At 67.1% G+C, this 18,960-nt stretch overlaps 6 protein-coding genes across 6 annotated transcripts; 2 read left to right on the top strand and 4 right to left on the bottom strand.

Moving 5' to 3' along the window:
- Positions 1-56: 56 nt before the first annotated feature.
- MNEG_5826 (NAD(P) dependent steroid dehydrogenase-like protein) lies at positions 57-2,035 on the bottom strand (the record flags this gene model as incomplete). Its single annotated transcript, XM_014045703.1, has 5 exons — positions 57-93; positions 235-443; positions 870-982; positions 1,306-1,406; positions 1,785-2,035. 5 exons carry the CDS (start codon positions 2,033-2,035, stop codon positions 57-59), a joined length of 711 nt encoding a protein of 236 aa, XP_013901157.1.
- Positions 2,036-2,171: 136 nt separating this feature from the next.
- On the bottom strand, positions 2,172-2,778 carry MNEG_5825 (hypothetical protein; the record flags this gene model as incomplete). Its single annotated transcript, XM_014045702.1, has 3 exons — positions 2,172-2,336; positions 2,502-2,594; positions 2,743-2,778. 3 exons carry the CDS (start codon positions 2,776-2,778, stop codon positions 2,172-2,174), a joined length of 294 nt encoding a protein of 97 aa, XP_013901156.1.
- Positions 2,779-3,390: 612 nt separating this feature from the next.
- Positions 3,391-9,407, bottom strand: MNEG_5824 (hypothetical protein; the record flags this gene model as incomplete). The annotated part of the gene is made up of 10 exons (XM_014045701.1): positions 3,391-3,951; positions 4,238-5,002; positions 5,256-5,394; positions 5,822-6,189; positions 6,718-6,831; positions 7,122-7,227; positions 7,408-7,857; positions 8,120-8,189; positions 8,916-9,090; positions 9,321-9,407. 10 exons carry the CDS (start codon positions 9,405-9,407, stop codon positions 3,391-3,393), a joined length of 2,835 nt encoding a protein of 944 aa, XP_013901155.1.
- Positions 9,408-9,747: 340 nt separating this feature from the next.
- Positions 9,748-11,242, top strand: MNEG_5823 (small rab-related GTPase; the record flags this gene model as incomplete). The annotated part of the gene is made up of 4 exons (XM_014045700.1): positions 9,748-9,777; positions 10,047-10,215; positions 10,482-10,603; positions 11,018-11,242. The coding sequence occupies 4 exons, from the start codon at positions 9,748-9,750 to the stop codon at positions 11,240-11,242; spliced, it is 546 nt and encodes a 181-aa protein (XP_013901154.1).
- Positions 11,243-12,741: 1,499 nt separating this feature from the next.
- Positions 12,742-15,345, top strand: MNEG_5822 (hypothetical protein; the record flags this gene model as incomplete). The annotated part of the gene is made up of 1 exon (XM_014045699.1): positions 12,742-15,345. The coding sequence occupies one exon, from the start codon at positions 12,742-12,744 to the stop codon at positions 15,343-15,345; it is 2,604 nt and encodes an 867-aa protein (XP_013901153.1).
- Positions 15,346-16,061: 716 nt separating this feature from the next.
- MNEG_5821 (hypothetical protein) lies at positions 16,062-18,238 on the bottom strand (the record flags this gene model as incomplete). The annotated part of the gene is made up of 6 exons (XM_014045698.1): positions 16,062-16,238; positions 16,636-16,836; positions 17,014-17,091; positions 17,395-17,581; positions 17,870-17,940; positions 18,071-18,238. 6 exons carry the CDS (start codon positions 18,236-18,238, stop codon positions 16,062-16,064), a joined length of 882 nt encoding a protein of 293 aa, XP_013901152.1.
- Positions 18,239-18,960: the final 722 nt, after the last annotated feature.

Raw genomic sequence — 18,960 nt, 5'->3', positions numbered from 1 at the left:
CACACACAGACTCTGCCTCTCTCTCTCTGCACACCTTCCTGCCAGACCCCCATCCGTTAAGACACAGCCAGCACGAACCCCCTGCCCCGTCCCCTGCGTGGGACGACATAGGCGTCCCACACCTGTCGCCCATCCCCCCAAAAGAAACAAAAAAACACTGTTTGCTCCGCCTCCTTCTCCCGCTGATAGCCACCCCGCGACCCCCCCCCCCCACCACAAGAGTGAACAACACACGATGCGCGCGCGCGGGCCCCCACCAGCAGGTGTGCCTGCGCCACGTTGCCCACGTAGGTCATGTCCCATTTGTTGGACCCGTCCCCTATGATGTACTTCATCTTGCCGGCCCGCGCCTGCCGCACCAGGGTCGGCACCAGAACAGTGTCCCCCTCGCCAAAGATGCCGCTCGGCCGCAGCGCGCACGTTGCCAGGTCCGGGCCGTTGGCCTGGGCGCAAGCGGGTGTGCGGGTGTGGGCATGAGGGGGTGCGGGCGTGGGCGCGGGCGGAAAGAGGGGCGGAAGAGTTTGGTGGGTGGCTGTGAAGCGGCGAAGCGGGCTGAGTACGAAAGGCTGCAAAGCCAGGGGAAGAGACCGAGCCGCATGCCCTAACCTGCCGCTCTCGCGCCTTGCGCGGCCTGCCTGTCAGAATCCCCCAACTCCCCCACCCCTGCTTTTGGCGGCCTGCCGCGGCACGCGTGCCGGCCCCCTCCCTCCCTCTCTCGCGAAGCCCCGTTCATCCCCACTCCCCCTTTCCATCCCTCAGAACCGCCCCAGTGCCCCCCAGCAGCCCTCAACTCTTTCTGGCACAACACCCTCCCCCTTGGGCCATGCTACCGATCCCCCCAAAACAAGAAAACAGCCCCACGCACCCACCTCCAGGGCCATCCTCTCGCCCTTGATCTTTGTCTCAGTGTAGTAATCCATGGGGCGGGACGCGTAGGGCAGGGACTCGTCCACGTTGACCAGGTCATGCCCCTCAAAAACAACTGACAGGGGGTGGGGGGTGGGGGTGGGAGGGTGTGGTGCGGATGAGGAGAGCGAGGCTTGGTCCAGCCGGCAGGGCATTAGCGCGGGTCCTCTGCTTGCCGCCCGAGGCAGGCGTGCCCAAACTGCGAGCTGCAGCGAGCGGGCGCCGGGCGCGCGGGGGCGCTTTGTGCGTCCGCCGCGCCCGTCCCTCCCTCACAGCCGGCGCGCCCTTCCCCCCTCACGTCCTGCGCCGCCTGTCACCACCCTTCCCAGCCTCCCCACAACCACTTTGCTGGGCCCCCCATCATGCCCCCCGCTCCCCCCCGCCCACACACACACGCACCCGAGGCTGAGCTGGTGTAGACCAGCTTCCTGACGCCGGCCGACCTGCAGGCGTCAATCACGTGGGCCAGCCCCCTCACGTTGACGTCATCCATCAGCTGCCTGACGCCACCAGGGGCACGACAAGGGGCCCCAGTGCGGACAGAGGGGCGGGGTCAGCTCAGCGAGGGGCTGTGTGATCAACATGATGGGGGCAGGGTGAGGGGGGCGGGGGCGCCGCCCTTGGGGTGCCCCCGCCCCAGGGCCTTGCAGCCGCGGGCGTGGGTGCATGGTGTGGGCGCATGTCAACTCCTCCCGTCACGCACGCACGAATGACCTGCCCGCTTGCGAGGCAGCGCTGGATCACCCATGCCCAACCGCACGAGCGTGCATGTATACACAGACGCACACACACATACACACACTCTCCCCTCTCACTCTCACTCCTACTTCCGCCCCCCAACCACCCTCAAACACCCTCCCCCCCCCACCCCTGCTGACCTGTTGAGTGAGTTCTCGCTGGTGGGGGTGGCGGTGGCCACGTGGATCACCACATCCACGCCCTCCACTGCCGCGGCCACATCCTCCAGCCGCCGAAGGTCCCCCACCCTGTCGTCCGCGCCCGCCACGCCGCTGGGGCGGATGTCGAATACGCGGACCGCGCTGTAGCGGCGGCTGTCGAGCAGCTGCCGCACGATGTGGCCGCCCAGGAAGCCGGCGCCGCCGACGACCAATGCTACGCCCTTGGCCATGGCGTGGGGCTGGCTGCCAGCACCTATGTGGTTGCGTACCGCGCTAACCTTCTTCCGCTGCCGCCGCTAGCAGCAACCAATGGAAGCCGTCGCCGAGGCGGCCGCAGCGCGTCTGGGCGACTGGGCACCGCTGCACTCAGCTGCCGCCGCCGCCGCCGTTGGCCTGCTGCTGCTTGCGCAGCGCGAGGCGCTCCAACTCTGCGTCGATCGCCTGCTCCAGGCGCACGCGGCGGTACTCCTGCTCAAGGGTGGGCAGCTGCCGCCCGAAATCGCCCTGGGGGTCGCCGGCCTTGGTCGGGAACTGGCGTGTGGGGTTGGGGGAGGCGGTCGTTACAACGGCAGTGCTGCGTACTGAAGAGGGCGGCCAGCAGGCTGGCGGGTGCGGGGCCGGCGCGACTGCGACAGCGAAGAGGGCATGTCGCTGACGGAGAGGGGCGGCGGGGGTTGCCAGGTCCCGGCCACTCACCCACTCCTTGATGGCGTCCAGATTGGCAGGATCACGCGCCAGACCGTAACCAAACCACGCAGGGATGCTGAGGTAAAGCACCCACTTGAACCTCTGTGATCACGAAGCAGTGAAGCCCACAGCTCAATGCACTTGGTCCGCGAGGGCGAGGGAGAGTCGCGTACGGCTATACACACATTATTTGATAATCGGGCACAACGCACAGGCAGCAAGCACCTCGCTCGGATTCAAGATCGCTCACCTCAAGCGCCTGCCGGGACACGAAAGGCAATTGCATTAGGGTGCTGACGGGACAAAAGTTTCAAGGGTGTTCAACCAGAATAGTGCAGTGGTGCATGGTTCATGCTCAAAACCCAAGTCGAGTTTTCGACACTGCCTGCGTCGTCGGTGTGCAGTCGCCGCTGATGCTGCGGCCTTGTCTGGGCACTCGGCCGCCCACCCCATCCCCCCCCCCCATTTTTGAACTTGATTAGAATTTCAAACCATTTGCCTAGACAAAGGCCACGCCTTCAAGAACCGCATACCGCTTTCAATGCTTGCTTTGATGACTAAACGCTCCGGGTGCAGCCTGAACAAGGGGGCTGGCGTGAGCTTAAGGGCTCAGGTGCGGTGCTCCTGTGAGCCTCTCGGCCCTCGATGCTCTGTCCTGATTGCCACGCCAACGCACAACCATTGGTTGCTATACCCGTGCCGTGACTCACACTTGAGTCAAGGGGACAACACGATACAGCTGATACCAAACCAACCAAAGCAGTGGGACTTCGTTGGCAACTGATCAGTGACATGACAACACGGATGTCAGATGTAGTCCAGCCGAGAAAGCACACAACCAGCAGCAACATCATCACAATTTCCAATAACAAGAACACACAAGCTCCCCGCAGGCCGGTCAGAACACTGCGGCAACTGCAGGCAAGCCGCCCCCGCTGTCGTGCAGCCCCATGAGCGGGCCCCGCTCCTGCCCTGCGCCGCCATCCAGGGGCAGCCCCAGCAGATCTCGACTGCTGCCCAGCCCCACGCCAATTCCTAGCGGCGGCTGGCGGGCAGGCTGCGCCAGGCGGCAGGCGAAGCTGCTGATGCTGGTGCTGAGGGCGCGCCCACCCCTGCCACTGCCCACCCCCGCGCTGGCGCTGTTGTGGCCCTCGCAACCGTCGCTGCGGCGGCGCGCGGAGGAGGACGGCAGCAGGCCAAGCCGGCTGAGCTCCGCGTCCAGGGCGTCACTTGAGGCGTCACCCGGTGACTGACGGGGTGCCGCCGCCGCCAATCCGGCATCGCAGATGGTTGCGTCCAGGCTGCCACCGCCCGCGGCGTCCCAGCGCGCGCGGGGCCTGGTCTGCTGCTGCTGTTGCTGCTGCTGCTGTTGCTGCTGCCCAGCCGGGCCGTCCCTGTCGCCGCCAAAGGGCCGCCCGCTGCCTGATGCGGTCAGCAGCTCGCTCGACGAGGGCATCGCCTGCGGGACACATGGCGGTACATGTGCTGCTCAGCTGGGTGGGCGTGCCATCACTCACAAAACCTAGTGACGGGATCGGGGGCCCGATACGGGCCTGCTGAGCTGCCTGGGCCGTGTGGCAGCCGCAGGCTGCACACCTGTTGCCGCTACCTGCTTGCCCAGACCCTGCACAGGTCAGCAGCCCCGCGCCCTCCAGCCCCACTGGAGTTGCCTGTGCAGCACAGAACCCCGACTCTCAACCCACCGCCCGATGCGCTCAACCGCATACGACACAATCACCTCGCACCTGCTGCTCGGCCACGAACCGCTTCAGGAACGCATCCAGCGCCTCAACCCCCTCAGGCTCACCGCCGCCGCCGCCGCCGCCGCCGCCGCCTTGTCCCAGGTCTATGCTGCTCAGCAGCCGCAGCTTGTCCGCGTTGCGCGCCGCTATCGACGCCAGGTCCAGCGGCGCGGACGCGTGATGGGCCGCCAGCGCGCCCGGCGCCGCCGCCGACGCGCTGCGGTCGAGGGGCAGCACGGTCGACAGCGCGCCCGGAGGCGCAAACGCGGCGGCGGCGGACGCGGACGCGGCCGCCTCGGACAGCAGGCCCGGCGCCGAGGACGAGTGCCGCGCGGGACGCGCCCAGAGCTGCGCCATGCTGTCAGACACCTGCGCGGCACGCTCACGCCCGCCGCCGCCGCCGCCGCCGCCGCCGCCGCCGCCGCCGCCCGTTGGCGGCCGCATGCCCGCAGGGAAGATGAATGCAGACTCAACCGCCAGCAGCGGCGCCTCCCCAGACTGATGCACCCCCGCCGTCGGAGCCGCCGCCCGGCCGCCAGCCTGCGCGCGCTCCGAGGGCCCGTCCAGCGCGCCTGACAGCAGCTGCTGCGAGCGTCGCAGCGCCGGCGCGGGCGGCGGCAGCTCCAGCCCCAGATCAAGCTCCCTGAGCGGCGGCGGGTGAAACGCCGGCGCGACGCGCGGGGCTGCGGCGGGGCCGTAGTCCGCCAGTATTGTGGAGAGGGTCTCTCTCTGCAGGCCGTCCCGAGTGGTGGCCAGGTCCCGCCGCACCTTGGTGCACGTATCAAGGGGATCAGGGGGGGGGCGTACGCAGTCGAGGATCCCTGCAGCATGGGCTTAATGATGTGCCACCAGACTCTGGTGCTCGGCGGTCGTCTCTCCCGCTGTCTGCGGGTGGCGCTCCGTCACTGCTGGAAAGCCCCCCGGGCACCCCTTCATTCTTGTCCTGCGCCCGAACACACCATTGAACACCCCTTGCTCCTCCCATGGGTTGCGGCGCGGTGGCCACCGCAACCAAGCGCACCTGCCCGAGCTCTTTGGCTGCCGCTGCGCTGCGCGCCTCCGCCGCCGCCGCCATGGCCCTGAGGCCGGCCATCTCAGTGGCCTGGCGGCCCACAGTGTCGCGCAGCTGCGCCGCCTCGCTCATCACCTCCTGGCGCAGCCTGATGAAATGGGGTTGTGGCGGTGCGCACACGCACGTGCGTGCAGATGTGTGTGAGTGAGTGAGTGTGTGTGTGTGTGTGTGTGTGTGTGTGTGTGTGTGTGTGTGTGCGTGCGTGCGTGCGTGTGTGTGCGTGTGCGCGCGCGTGCGCATAAGTGTGTGGGTGCGCATGCATGCACATCTGTGCGCATTCGTGCGTGCGTGCGTGCGTGCGTGCGTGCGTGCGTGCGTGCGTGCGGGCGTGCGTGCGTTCGTGCGTTCGTGATCTCGAATCAAGGGTCTTCTCATGTTGCATACATCTTGGTGTGTCCTATGCCTTTAAGGAGCGCTGGAGCTGCAAAAGCATCGTGCAAGAGGCGTGGTGCACAACTAACATGTGACAGCGGCCCAGCGGCCCGCAGAACCAAAAGCTCCTCGTGGGCACCCACCTGGCGATCTCTTGGGCCGCAGCAGCAGACAGCTGCCCGTCGTCCCTCGGCATCGCGGGGGCCTGCTGCTGCCACGGCGCCTGCTGCTGCTGCTGCTGCTGCCTGGAAGTGTAAAAGCTGGCCTGCGTCGCCAACGCGCCAAACGCCTGGCTGTCCTCCTGCGTGAGTCGCGGCCGCGCCACGAGGCTCGACTCGTGCCGCAGCTCCTGCCCGCCGCGGGGCGAGAGTTGGTCGTCCCCGGGGTCGCCGCCGGCACCGCCGCGGCCGCGGCGCTCGTCGCGTGTCTTGCGCCGCTCCTGCGCCGCCTTGGTCTTGGCGGCCTCCCAGGCGCCCGCCACCTTCTCCGCCGCGTCCTCCTTCTCGACTTTCTAAATTGGTGAGGTAAATCATGGGGGTCAGTAAAGCAGACGCATCCCACGAGCACGTCAACACGTGAGGGACACGGGCGGCAGGCGAGGCTCGGCAGCACCGCATTGCTGGCACGCGGCAATCATCAGCGACACGTGGAGAAGTCGCACGCATGCGCACAACAGCATGGCCGGACACTGTCAATAGCCCGCCAAGCGTCCGAACTGCGCAACATTGCCACCGCCGAGTATACATCTTCCCAGCCCCTGACACAGATAGCAAGCCCAGAGGCACTCTGCCCTCGTCCCTCACAACCTGTCCTCTCTGCCTAACCCCCCACCCAACCCACTCACCCAACCAGCCACTCACCCCCCCCCCACACACACACACACACATGCACATGCTGGTTGCCTGGAAAGCCAAACCCTGTACTGCCCCCATGGCCGGGGTCACATGTAGGCGCTCTACAGGCAAACACACACCACCTCTCCCCCATGTGGACGTTTGCATGTGGCCATTTATGCACATATGTTTACCCCCCCCCCCACCTGGCGCTCCTTGCCGCGCTCCTCCTCGTACTGCGCCGCCAGCCGCGCCTGCTCGCGCTCGAGGCGCTCCTCCTCGCGCCGCGCGGCCTCCTGCTCGCGCTGCTGCTGGGCCTCCTGCGCACAAGACGCACAGCACGCCAGCAGGGGCACGGCCAGCTCGGCTATTGGTAAGGGGGAAGGCTTGACACTGTACACGCTGCACTGGGGGCCTGGGAGGAATCAGCCTTCCTGGCACTGAACTGAAAGCTGAACGGCACGGCAAACTGACACTCACCGCTAGCGGCGTTCATTTGTTGCTCTCTATAACACAATAGAAAGCAGCAGCAGCAGCAGTGATCCAATCCTCAATGCCCTCCACTGCCACGTTTGCAACAGCAGCGCACACATGCACAGCCCTCGCGCACCTTGAGCGCCTTCTTCTCGGCCACCTGCCGCGCTAGCTCATCCTGCAGCTCGCGCTGCGCCTGCGCGCGCCGCTCCACCTCTGTGGCGGTCATGAACGCCTTGTCGCTGCGGAATTTCAAGAGGGGCTCGGGGGCTGGCCCCGATGGCGGCGCAGCTGTGGACACCGCGTGCTGCTGATGCGGTGGCTGCTGCTGCTGGTGCGGTGGCTGCTGCTGCTGCAAGTATGCGCCAGACGCGCGTGCATTGTCTCCCCAGGGTGGCGCAGGGCCCGCGCCGCCGACATACCCGGGCGAGGCCGCGCCAGGGCTCCACGCATCATTTTGCGGCGGGAGCTGCTGCCGCTGCAGCGGAGAGCCGTGCTCGCCGCCACCCCAGGCGTCGCCGGACCCGCCCCACTGCTGCTGCTGCGCCTCACCCTGAAACGCGTACTGAGGCCCTCCCTGCTGCTGTTGCAGATGCTGTGGCTGCTGCTGTTGGTGCGCAGGCGCCCAGGCAGCCGCTCCCTGCTGCCCCTGCTGCCCTTGCTGCGCCGCCGCCACGCTGCTGCGCATCGCCTTGTAGTCTGTCAGCACGCGGCCGTCCTCCCCTCGCAGGGGCGCGCCTGCGCCGGCGCGGCCCCAGGGGTCGCCGCGTGCGGCTATCTCGGCCTGCTTCCTGCGGTCTTCCTCCTGCTGCTGCCGCTTGTCGGTTGCTTTGCGGTCGGCGCGGTCGCGGATCTGCGCCTCCAACTCCAGCCTGCAGCAGTTGTGCGTGTGCGGGAGGGGGCAAGAGAGGAGAGGGTGCGTTCTGAGTATGGTTGTGCAGATAGAGGACAGAAGAGCAGAGCCCGCCTTTGCAACGTATCACCTCACGAGCACCAATCAAGGACGGCGGACGCGCTGTGCTTGGAAGAGAGGACACACAGGGGGGATCACATTGGCTGCCGCAACCCAGTGCGTTGGAGCGATGACGATGATAGGGCCGTCTGGACACCATCTCCAACCGGCCCTTGGCCCACCTGTAAGCGTCCTTCTTGGCCTGCTCCTGAGCCTTCTTGGAGGCCTGCTCTGCGGCTATCACAGCTGCCCCTGCTGGCGGCGAGTGCCAAGCGCTGGGCAGACCCTGACCGGCGCCTCCGAATGCCTGCGGCTGTGACGGATGCACAGCGGCAGCACCTGGCCCGCCGTACTGACCGCCCGTGTCCCACGGTCGCTGGGGAGGTCCCAACTGGTGCTGCTCTTGATACAGGGGCGGCGGCGGCGGCGCTTGCTGGTATGGCTGCAGCCCAGCAAACCCGTGCTGCTGCGGGCTGCCATTGCCGTTCAGCTGCTGCAGCTGCTGCTGATAGCGCTGCGCGATGGCGGCCGCCGCCCCTGGCTGGGCCAGCATGCCACCGCCGCCGTTGCCGCCACCCCAGGCAGCACCTACTCCATACGGGCCGAACCCCCCCGCTGCGGCTGGTGCGCCAAAGCCGGCTAGCTGTTGGTGGGAGGCCTGCGGGCTGCCGCCATCACCGCCTGCGTACCCGAGGCCACCGCCGGCATGGTGGTCGGCGGCGCTCCTGACACCCCAGGGCGGCTGCTGCGCCCATGGTGCCCCGCCCCCGGGCCCAAATCGCAGCGCTGCTGCTGGGTCGCCACACTGCGGCAGTGCCGCACTGGCGTCGTAGCTGCCTGGGTACTGCTGCTGCCGCTGGTGGTGCTGCTGCTGTGGGTGGTAGGCCGCGAGGTCGAAGGCTGCCGGCTCGCCCCCGCTGCCCCAAGCAGGACCGCCACCGCCAAGCATCCCTCCAGCAACTACACCGCCTGCTGCACCTGCCGGCCGCGCAGCTTCCCAGCCTGCAGCGCCGTGCGTTGCAGCATCGGGCGCGGGGGGCTGGTGGCGCACGCCGACACGCTCGGCGCGCTCCTGATGCTTGCGCTGCAGCCGCTCGTGCATCTGCGCTTCGAGCTCTGCGGCGTACGCGCGCTTGCGCTCCGCCTCCCGTTCCTGCAAGGCAAGCGGGCGCGCGAATGTGTGGGCGTGAGCAGGGCCGGCCGCCGTGCTTTGCCGCTCGCCACAGCGTGGAGCGGTGCTTATGAAGTTGTGCGTGGCACATCAAAATCATGCGGCCAATCACCAGACACAGGTGTGCACCTCCCAGGTCGCAAGCCAACAGGAGGTGCAGCAGCCATTCATAAATTATTGCGCGTCGACGGGCATCGCGACCTGACACGCACCTTGCGCGCCTGCGCTGAGTTACCCTCGCCAGCGCCATGGAATAGCTCGCGGACGCGGTCCTCCACTGGCTTTCCAGGCCGCACCATGATGGTGCCCTCCGCCCGGCTTGGACCAGTCAACACATCGTACAACGATGATCTGAGGAAGCGCTAAAGGATAGAGCTTGAAACTTACTAGACGTTTTCGTTTGAGTGGAAGCACCCGTCACAGCTTACACCGCGTCCACGTCCTCCCAACACGCGCGAAGCTGCCGTCGCCAACAAACCATGGCTCGCGTGGCCATGGTCCAACCATGCGTTATGGAACGCCCTGAATATCCCAAAGATTATAAATTATCACTGCAGTGGATCGGCGCTCGAGTCGGGCGTTTCACCTTGAGCTGCAGATCGATCCAGCGCGCGTGGTGGAGCGGGAGGCAGCAGAAAGATGGCTGCCGACTATGATTTTTTATTCAAGGTGCGCGCGGGTGGCGAGGCCGCTCGCCCAGGAGTGCCACCCCGCGTCCCCATCAGCCCGACCCCTCCCATCGTGCCCTCGGCCACCCAGGTGTTGCTGGTAGGTGACTCAGCAGTGGGCAAGAGCTGCCTGCTAATGCGCTTCACGGCAGACCGCTTCGACGAGGTCACCACGTCAACAATAGGTGTGCTGCAAGTGGGGTCATGTTGTGGGCGTTTGCAGCAGGGCGTGCTGGCAAGCTGTGCGCCTATGACGTGCATCACCGCCAGGCTGACTCAGACGTGCACCGCCGCGTCGAGGCAGGCGTCGACTTTCGGGTCAAGTACCTGAACCTGGGCGGGCGCCGCGTCAAGCTGACTGTGTGGGACACGGCGGGGCAGGAGCGCTTCAGGACACTCACCAGCAGCTATTACCGCGGCGCGCAGGGCATTATCTTTGGTGAGCAGGGGCAGAGCGGGGCGTTGCGCCAGCAGACCGCAGCAGGCGCATTCATGCGCGCCGCGCCCCAGGTAAGCGTGGGGCAGGCAGCGGGCCGGTCACGCCAGTTGCGTCCTGGCGTCCAAGGGGTTGGAGCAGTGGGGACCACGTTAGTATCGGCATCAGGCCGCAACGGGCTCGCGCCCGCGGCGCGCGTCGCCGATGGTGCCCTTGGACCAGCGGCCCACAGCGCAGCGACGCGTCTGCGGGCGCGCACGTGCGCGCAGTGTACGACGTGACGCGGCGGGAGACGTTTGAGGACCTGGAGCGCGTGTGGATGAAGGAGGTGGACATCTACAGCAACATAGAGGACGCCGTGAAGATGGTGGTGGCCAACAAGGTCGATCTGGTGGGTGGTGCGTGGTGGAGCACTGCGTAATGCGTGGCGCATGTGATGGAGCGCGCGGTGTGGGTGGGTGGGTGCTGCTGCAGCGGCCAAAGCTGACCGTAGAACTAGGCCTTTGGCATGCGGCAGCTGACGGGTGCAGCTGTTGCGCGGCTGCTGCGGCGTTGGCAGATTGGTGGGCGGGCTTGATTGCAGGCGCATTGAATTGTAGTCCGAGCGGGTGTGATGGCGGTGTGGGTGGTGCTAGACTGGGGGCGGCGCACGGGCTAGGACAGCCCGCGAGCTGGCGGAGCGGCGGTAGCGCTGCGGTCGCATGCCCCCTGCCTGGGCAGCAGCACCAGCTGCGGCGCCTGGCCGTCAACATTGCCGTCCTCCGACCTGGTCTCTAACCTGCGCCGCCTGCCTGGCTCCCTGCAGGAGTCGTCGCGCGCCGTCTCCACGGAGGAGGGCCACGCCTTTGCGCGCGACAACGGCTGCCTCTACGTGGAGACCTCGGCAAAGGTCAACATTGCGGTCGGCCAGGCGTTTGAGGAGCTGGTTCAGAAGATATTGGAAACGCCGGCGCTGCTGGACGGCTTCAGCCACCCGGGGGCCATCAAGCTGGACCAGCAGAGTAATGCAGCCAGCAGCTGCTCCTGCTGACGGCGCGGCGGGGCCATCCTGGAATTGCGGGGGCCGCCATTGCAGCTGCTGCTGCGGCGGTGCAGCTGCGACGGCGGCGCAAGCATTGGTTGGCGGTTGCACGTCTGTGCAGTGGCGACGCGCCACTGGCGGCGCTCCGCGGCTGGCATGTGCACAGCTTGTTGGGCAGCGCATGGCGGCTCTGGGGTGCCCGTCTCAGCCGCACGATGCCACGAGCGGTGGGGCATCATGCCTTCGAAATTTTCCTGCGAGTGACGTTTGGTGGTCGTCTGTGTTTGTGTTTGTCCTGTGGTCCCCCTCGCTGTTGCAGCGTTGTACAGGAGAGTGCAGAGGGAAGAGCGCCTGCCCAGCTTAGGACGGGTTGGTTTCAGGTGGCGCGCGCTGCTGGGTGCCCTGTCGCAACTTGCACCGCCTGTGCAGCTTCATCTGTCGTGCTGACCTGGCGGTGGTTTGATCCTGTTGCGATTCAGCCGGCGATAGCGCCGAGGGAGTGCCCGGCGCGTTTGTTCCTCCCACCTATGTACCATAAATTGTAAGTCACGGAGCACGGCTACCAGCTGCAGGCAGCGCAGCCGGCTCCTGCTGCTCTGTTGTGGGTTGTGCCGTGCAACGCGTTGCCTCGCCCCGGGCAGATTGGCAGCCCAGGGTCCAGGCCCGCAAATACGCACTTGCGTGCGTGCGCGCGCGTGGCGCCTGGCACCGCATAGCTGCCTACTGCAGTCAATTTCATATGTTGCAGGCGTAATTGTCGAATATCTGAAGACGTTTCATACCTTGGAGATTGGTTGGCTGTCAACCAGGAGCCTTGCGACGCCTCTGCCCAGAGCGACGTGTGGGGCGGCTGTTGCACTCCATGACAAGCCATGGGACGCCTGAGCTATGGGGGTGTTGCGACCGTTGGTGTTGCAAGCCTGCTGACAGCCCCTGTATTTAACGTGATGCCCAACATGGCGCATAGCGATATGCCACTTGAGGGGACGGCGCAAGCCAGGCGGGCAAGAATTTGTGAGCTAAGCAGGCGGATTGATGGGTATATACAAGTACCTGCGCTCATATGCATGTGGTTGAGCCCTCAACGGGATTAAATGCGTGTGTAGCTTATCACACAAAAGAATCAGTTGCTGCGCTGTGTGTGCCAGTCTTATTAGTCAACGTGACCCCCCCCACGTCTTGCTGGCCTAAAAATGCAAGTCGCGGAGTCACCTGCGGCATATGCACTGATTCCCAAGTCATATCAACCCATGCATATCGGGTGATGAGCACCCACGGTTGCGTGTTCCCAGCCGGGTCCTATCGGCGTGCTTTGAAGCTCAATGCCTTGTTTTAGCAGGTAGAACACGTTTCATTCAATTCAGTCGGTCGATCACCGGCGCGAGCGGTCCCACAGACAGAGTTTGGTGTAGCAACGGCAGCAACGGCAGCAGCAGCAACAGCACCGGCGCTACCGCAACAGTAGGCGTCGGCAGCAGCAGCGCCGCGAACTCATTGGGGTGCCGCCCATGGGTGACAGAGGCGGCGGCAGCAGGGCCAGCAGGGTCAGCAGGGTCACCCCCACCGTCCCTACCGGCTTGAGCGGCGAAGAGGCGGCGGACTTTGAGCGCCTGCAGGCCCTGTATGCGGGCACCGAGTTTGGCAGCAACCCCACGCCCGAGAGCTTTGGGCGCCTGCTGGCCGGCATGGCCGCGCGCGCCAACGTGCCGCCGTCCGCCCTCGCCCAGATGCTGCCCGGCGGCGCCGCCGCCCGCCGCCCGGCTGGCGTGCACGGCGGTCGCCCCCGCGGCGCGCCCGGCCGCCCGCTCGCCGGGTTCGGCGGCGCCGGCAGCGAGGACGAGGACGAGGTGGACGATGCCAGCATGGAGGCACTCATGAACCAGATGTTCGGCATGACCCCGCCGAATCAGAGGGCGCCGGACGGCGCCCTGGATGACGTCATGCGCGACCTGGCCTCCGGCCCCCGCCACGGCCCCGACCGCGCGCGCAGCCTGCGCCTGCTCGCCACCTTTGCGCGCGACAGCGAGCCACGCGCGCGCCAGGTCGAAGGCCGCGGCCTGCTGCTGGCGGCGATCGCGGGCGACGCGCTGGCGCCGCCCGACGCCGCGTGCCGCACCGCCGCGCTCGACGCCGCCGCGGAGCTCTGCCGCTCGCGCCCTGCGGCCGCGGCCAAGCTCGGCGGCGCGGCGGTCGGGGGCTTCGGCGGCGCGGGCCCCGCCTCGGCAGCCGAGGGCCTCGAGCGGCTGATCGCGGCAGGGGCGCTCGCGGCGGCGGACGGAGCAACGGTGCGCAATCTCGACCTGGCGGCCGCGGGCCTCAAGGCTTTCACCTTCCTCGCGGCCTCGTCGCCGCGCGCCGCCGCCGCCGCCGCGCGCGCGCACCCCGACGCCGTCCGCGCGGCGGCCGCGAGCATGCTGGCGGCGCCCGACACGCGCGGCGCGCGCACGCTCGACGCGCGCTGGCGCGAGGCGGGCGGCGCTGACGTCATCTCCCTGTCGGCAAACATGGTGGCGCAGCTGGCGAAAGCCGGCCCCGAAGCTGTCGAGCAGCTGCTCTCCACGGCGCCCCAGATCACGGACGCCGTCTTCCACCTCCTCGTCGCCCGCCGCGGGGCGTGCGCGTCGTTCGGCATGGCCGAGCAGGCGCTCTCGGGGCTGTGCGCGTCGCCGCAGGGGCGGGCCGCGGTCGCGGCGCGGCCGGGGTACCTCACGCGCATCGCGGCGGCGCTGCGGCGGCTGCCCGCGGACGCGGTCCAGATCGCGCAAGACGCGGGCGGCCGCGGCGGCGGCGGCGGCGGTGGGGGGGCAGAAAGCGGCGCCCGGCGCCCGGGGGCGGCGGAGGCGGAGGCGGCGCCGCTGCCCAAGCGGCTGGCGGAGGTGTCGGATGACCTGCTTGACGCGCTGCAGGCGCTCCTGGGGCTGGCGCACGCCCCCGCAGACCCGCGGGTCGAGGCGGACGCACGCGCGCCGGGCGTGGCGGCGGCGCTGTCGGAGGCGCTCGCGCCGTTCGTGCCCTGGCTGCGGGCGCTGCCGGGCCAGGCGTGCGGCGCGCTCAACGTGCTCGGGCAGCTGGCCCGCCTGCTGGCGGCCGCGCGGCCGCGCGGGGGCTGGGCGCGGGAGGTCCTGGGGCCCGGGGGCCTGCGCGGGGCGCTGCCGGAGGTGCTGCTGGGGGTGGGCGGCAAGGGCGGCGGGACAGAGGACGACGAGTTTTGGTCCCAGGGGCGGCCGTCGCCGGGGTTCGACGCGCAGCTGCGCGCGGCGCGGCTGCTGGCGTTGTGCACGCGCGACGTGCACGGCGCCGCGGCCGTGGCGCGCAGCAACGACGTCTGCGACGCCGCCGCGGCCGCGCTGGCGGCGCAGGCGCAGAGCGCGTTCGGCGGCGGCGGCCCGTCCCCGGTCGGCGGCCCGGGGTGCCAGGCCGTCCAGATGCAGCGCTGCGCCTTGGTGTGCTGCCTGGTCGACTTATTCGACGACCTCGTGCCGGAGCAAGGCGGCGAGCTCGACCTCGGGTTTTGGGCAGGGGAACCCGGGGCTGGCCCCCGCGCGCTCGCGGCGCACGAGGGCGCCGGCCGCCGCGCCCTCGCGCTCGTGGCGTCCAGGCTGCGGCCGAGCATGGCGCTGATGCTGGAGGTCGACACGGCACGCGAGGTGGTGGAGCGGGCCGACAGCATACTGCGGCGCCTGAGGGCCTGGGAGCAGGCCTGGGCTGCCACCGGCGGGGCGCCGCCGGCGCCGCGGTGGGGCCAGCCGGAGGCACGGGCACCAAGCGGCAGCCCTGGTTCCGGTGCGGCGCCGCAGGGCCGTGGCGGCGGCGGCGGCGGCACCATCAGCCCACGCACAGGCTGGAGCGGCGCAGGCGGCGCGGGCCCCAGCGCCGCGCATGCGGCGGCTGCAGCGGCGCCGGCGGATGTCGCCGTGGCGGGCGGCAAGCCTCCAAGGGAGTGCTTCAGCTGCGGCAAGAGGGCGGGGGAGGCGGGCGAGAAGCTGCGAGCCTGCACCGGCTGCTTGGGGCTGGCATACTTTTGCAATGTCACCTGCCAGCGCCAGGGGTGGCCGCGGCACCGTGACGCGTGCCGTGCGGCGCAGGCGGCGTCGCAGGCTGCGGCTACTTGATGGCCGGGTTGGCACTTGCAGGTTGAGCTCCGGTGACTCTTTTTGCGCGCTGCTGCAAAGTACTCACCATGCAGCATGGCTTTGAAGGGACGGCTGCTGGAATTTGAGGCTGATTGATGCTCGAAATAGTGACCTGCACTGTGCTGCATTTTGTTAGTTGTACGTTAATTTTGATGGACGGCCTGCTCCCCTGCCTGTTTGGGTGTCAGCCCACCCCACACTTGGCTGCCCTTTTGTCTACCAGCATCACAATTGCAAATTTGCAGCTGCCCTGTCTGTGATGCACCCCCACCAATTACTGTTCGACTCGCTGAGTCTGCGCCTGGGATACCTGCACATACAAAGCAAGATGTCCTTATGAACCCGTCGACGCGCACACACTGTGCTTGCAAGCTCTTCTGACCTTCCTGGGGGGCCATGCCAGGGGTGCGGATGTCAGGGGTGCAGGTGACCATTGGTCGGCTGCCCCAGCTTTACCAGCCTCTTCTGAGGGCTCTTTGTTGCTCCCCAGTCCAAATTGCGGCACACACTTTGTGTGGCGTAAATCGCCCGGGCAAGAAAACATGAATCATGGCGCTCAGAACATCCAGGTTCCCAGGACAAGGTGCCAGGCGCGTGCAAGCTGCCATCAAGGGCCTATGCCCGCCCTGAATGTGAGACTGACACTGAGAAACTCTAGAACAGATCTGCACTGTCCTGCCAGCTCAACCACGCTGTCATTCTGCTGCGCCCTCAACCTCGCCGCCCGCTGCGGCCCCCCGCTCCTCCTCTCGCGCCTCCTCGCCGCCGCCCTGCAGCCCGCCGTCGTCATCCCCCTCCAGCCCCGCGGCCTTGATGACGGCGTCATTGATCTGGTCCACCCACTGGTCATCGGTCAGGGCCTGGGGCTTGGCCTGGGGTTTGGGGCGGGTTGGCAAATGGGGCGGGGTCAATCGCGCAGTCAAGAAAGGTGTTGGAGGCATGACAGGATTGATCGCTTGCATACACGTGATGTTTGTGATGGGTGCACGCAGCTGTGTGCACCGCGCAGTCGCGGATGATAAGGCAGCGTGGGCGTGAGCAGTGAGGGAGTCTGCTGCCTTCACACAGTCACGCACGTGCGTGTGCAGCACGCACACTTGCTTGTGGAGGCGTGTGCGCGTGCGTACACACACACACACACACACACACACACACACACCACACCACACCACACCACACCACACAAGCAGCAGGAGACGGAACAACCAGCGGTACAACAGCAGTACCACCGCCCTTACTGCCATCCCATGGCCCCTGATTCCTACGTACCTGGCTGTAGGTCTTATTTTTGACGACCCGCCTCATCTCAGCCACGTGCTTCGACCCCAGCCCTGCCACCACGTAACGCGGCAGCCGCAGCGAAGGCAGCGGCGCCGCCCAGGCGGGAGACTCAAGCTGCCCGGCGCGCGTCGCACACCTCAGCCGGACTGTCACGGACGCAAAGTCCAGGCTGGGCCGGATGCGGCCGGACTGCAAATGAAGGTGTGGAGAGAGCGGCGTCTCTCCTTGGTGCAATCGTGCTTCAAATGAAGACAGCAAGTCTTATGTAGGGCCTGGGGGTTGGGCTGACCTGCTCGCCTCCTTGGCCCAAGGGGGAGGGCTGACCAGAAGGATGATACTTGCGTGATTCGTGTGTCCCCAGCGCACCTTGATCTGCGCCACCATGACTGCGTGGGGGTCACCCCTGGCCGCCACCTCAGCCAGCAGGGTGGACCCAGGGACACCCTGAGTGGTGTGGGGAGGGTGGATGGGTGGGTGGCTGGGTGTGACTGAAACGTGCCCCCCAGGTTCATGCCTTTGGGCAAAACAACTTGCGCTGTGAAGCTGTGGAAACGGTGTGAATCTTGCAACAGGCTGGGCTGCTCCCTCCGGCGGCAGCAAGCATTCACCAATTTGCACCCTGCTGCACTTCAGGAGCGCTGCCGTCACCAGGCGTTTGACACGGCCCCTTGCATGGTGCCACCAATGACCTGCCTCCCGCCCGCCCGCATGCGAGCGTGGCGGTTGGTTTGTCCATTTCATGCACACCTGGAACAGCGGCAAGTGGTAGGTGCCGCTGGCGACAAAGGCGCCGCACCGCTCAAACACCGGCAGCAGCGCCCAGCCCGCGGGGGCGCTGCCGCCGGCAGCCGGCACGACGTAGCGCACGTCCACCACGACACAGAGGCCGGGGGAGTAGGGCGCCCCCACAAAGTGCTGGAAGCCGTCGAGCCACCTGCGAGGACGGGGCGCAGGCCAGCAGGCGGTTGTTTGCCGGGGCACTTGCGTCTGCGTTCAGCCTCATCATGGCCTTGAGCGCCTGGGCTGTGTCATACATTCAGGCACTGCCATGCGCATCAGCCTGCGTGCATGCTGCCCAGGCATGGTGCGGCAGACCAGCTGCGTCAATGAGCTGCTTTCTGTGCAGGCTTCCCCACCACCAGCGCGCCTCAGAGCCACAGTGGCTCGCTGCAGCGGGCAGAGCAGACCGTGACATCTGCTTGCCATCCACTCTGCCACCCACCGTGGTGCTGCCAGGGGTGCGGTGAGGTCGTAGTCCAGTGTCACCTTGACATCATCCACGATAGGGTGGTCCTGCGCGATGACGCACAAGGGGTGCGCAGTTGAGCCACAGTTGCCTGCCGGGAGCCAGGCGAGCTGCCAGCTAGCGTAATATGCGAAACCCATGGCGTCTCTGCACACATGCGTCCGTACCCACGATCACCTGGTAGAAGCTGCCGGGGGGCGCGTAGGTCACGAGCGCAGCAGCGGGCAGCAGCCGCGACACCCTGTGCGCCCCGTCCGCCGCCACAAAGAAGCCCATGTTTGGCTGGTACTCGCGGGCGGTGTTGAAGTCGATGAAGGCGGCTGGGGGCGCACCCCTGGGGCACATGCGCAATACATTGTGTCGATTGAGGGGGGAGGCAGCAATGATTGGACAGTCAGGCAAGTAGGGCATGCCGCCTCTACGATTTACGTGTGTTAACACGCCCTGCCTTGCATCGCCACAGGGTTGGACTTGTGACCAATTGCCTAGCACACCCCCACGAAGCTTCGTTGGCAGGCAGTGTGTAGCTTGGGTTGGCGGGAGGGGCGGGTCTTGAACAGCACTGAGAGGACCACACACACCGCAGCACCTTGTGCCCTGCCCTCACAGACATCTCAAAAAGTACCGTCGTCCCGCCATTCGACCAGCCCCAACCCCACCCCTTGCCCTCGCCCCCTCACCCTGGGCCCCTGAGTGCGTCATCCATTGCATCCATGACCTCGGGGTCGCTGGGGGGCAGCACCTCGCCTGCAGAGGGGGGGGGTCATGAGGGGGGCTGGCAAGCTTGCAGGCAGTCAAGGTTTGGGGGGCGGCTTGAAGAATGAGTGCGCTTGAGAGTGGGAGGGTGCAGCCGCTGTAATGTCTGCGTGCGCTGCATCGAAGCCATGGGACTGATCTCAGACACAACCTGGCGGCTGGCGCTGCTCATCAGCCCTCAGCAGCCAGCCTGCAGCGTTGGCCCCGCCTTGCTCCACGGCCCCCCCCAAACAAAAACGCCCGCAGCTACGCATCGCCCGCAGCAACGTCCTGCCCACTACTGCCCCCCACATACACACACCGCCCAGCAC

The sequence above is a fragment of the Monoraphidium neglectum genome, assembly GCF_000611645.1.
Source record: "Monoraphidium neglectum strain SAG 48.87 unplaced genomic scaffold scaffold00894, whole genome shotgun sequence".
NCBI lineage: Eukaryota > Viridiplantae > Chlorophyta > Chlorophyceae > Sphaeropleales > Selenastraceae > Monoraphidium > Monoraphidium neglectum.
This window is presented reverse-complemented; position numbering and strand designations above follow the sequence as displayed.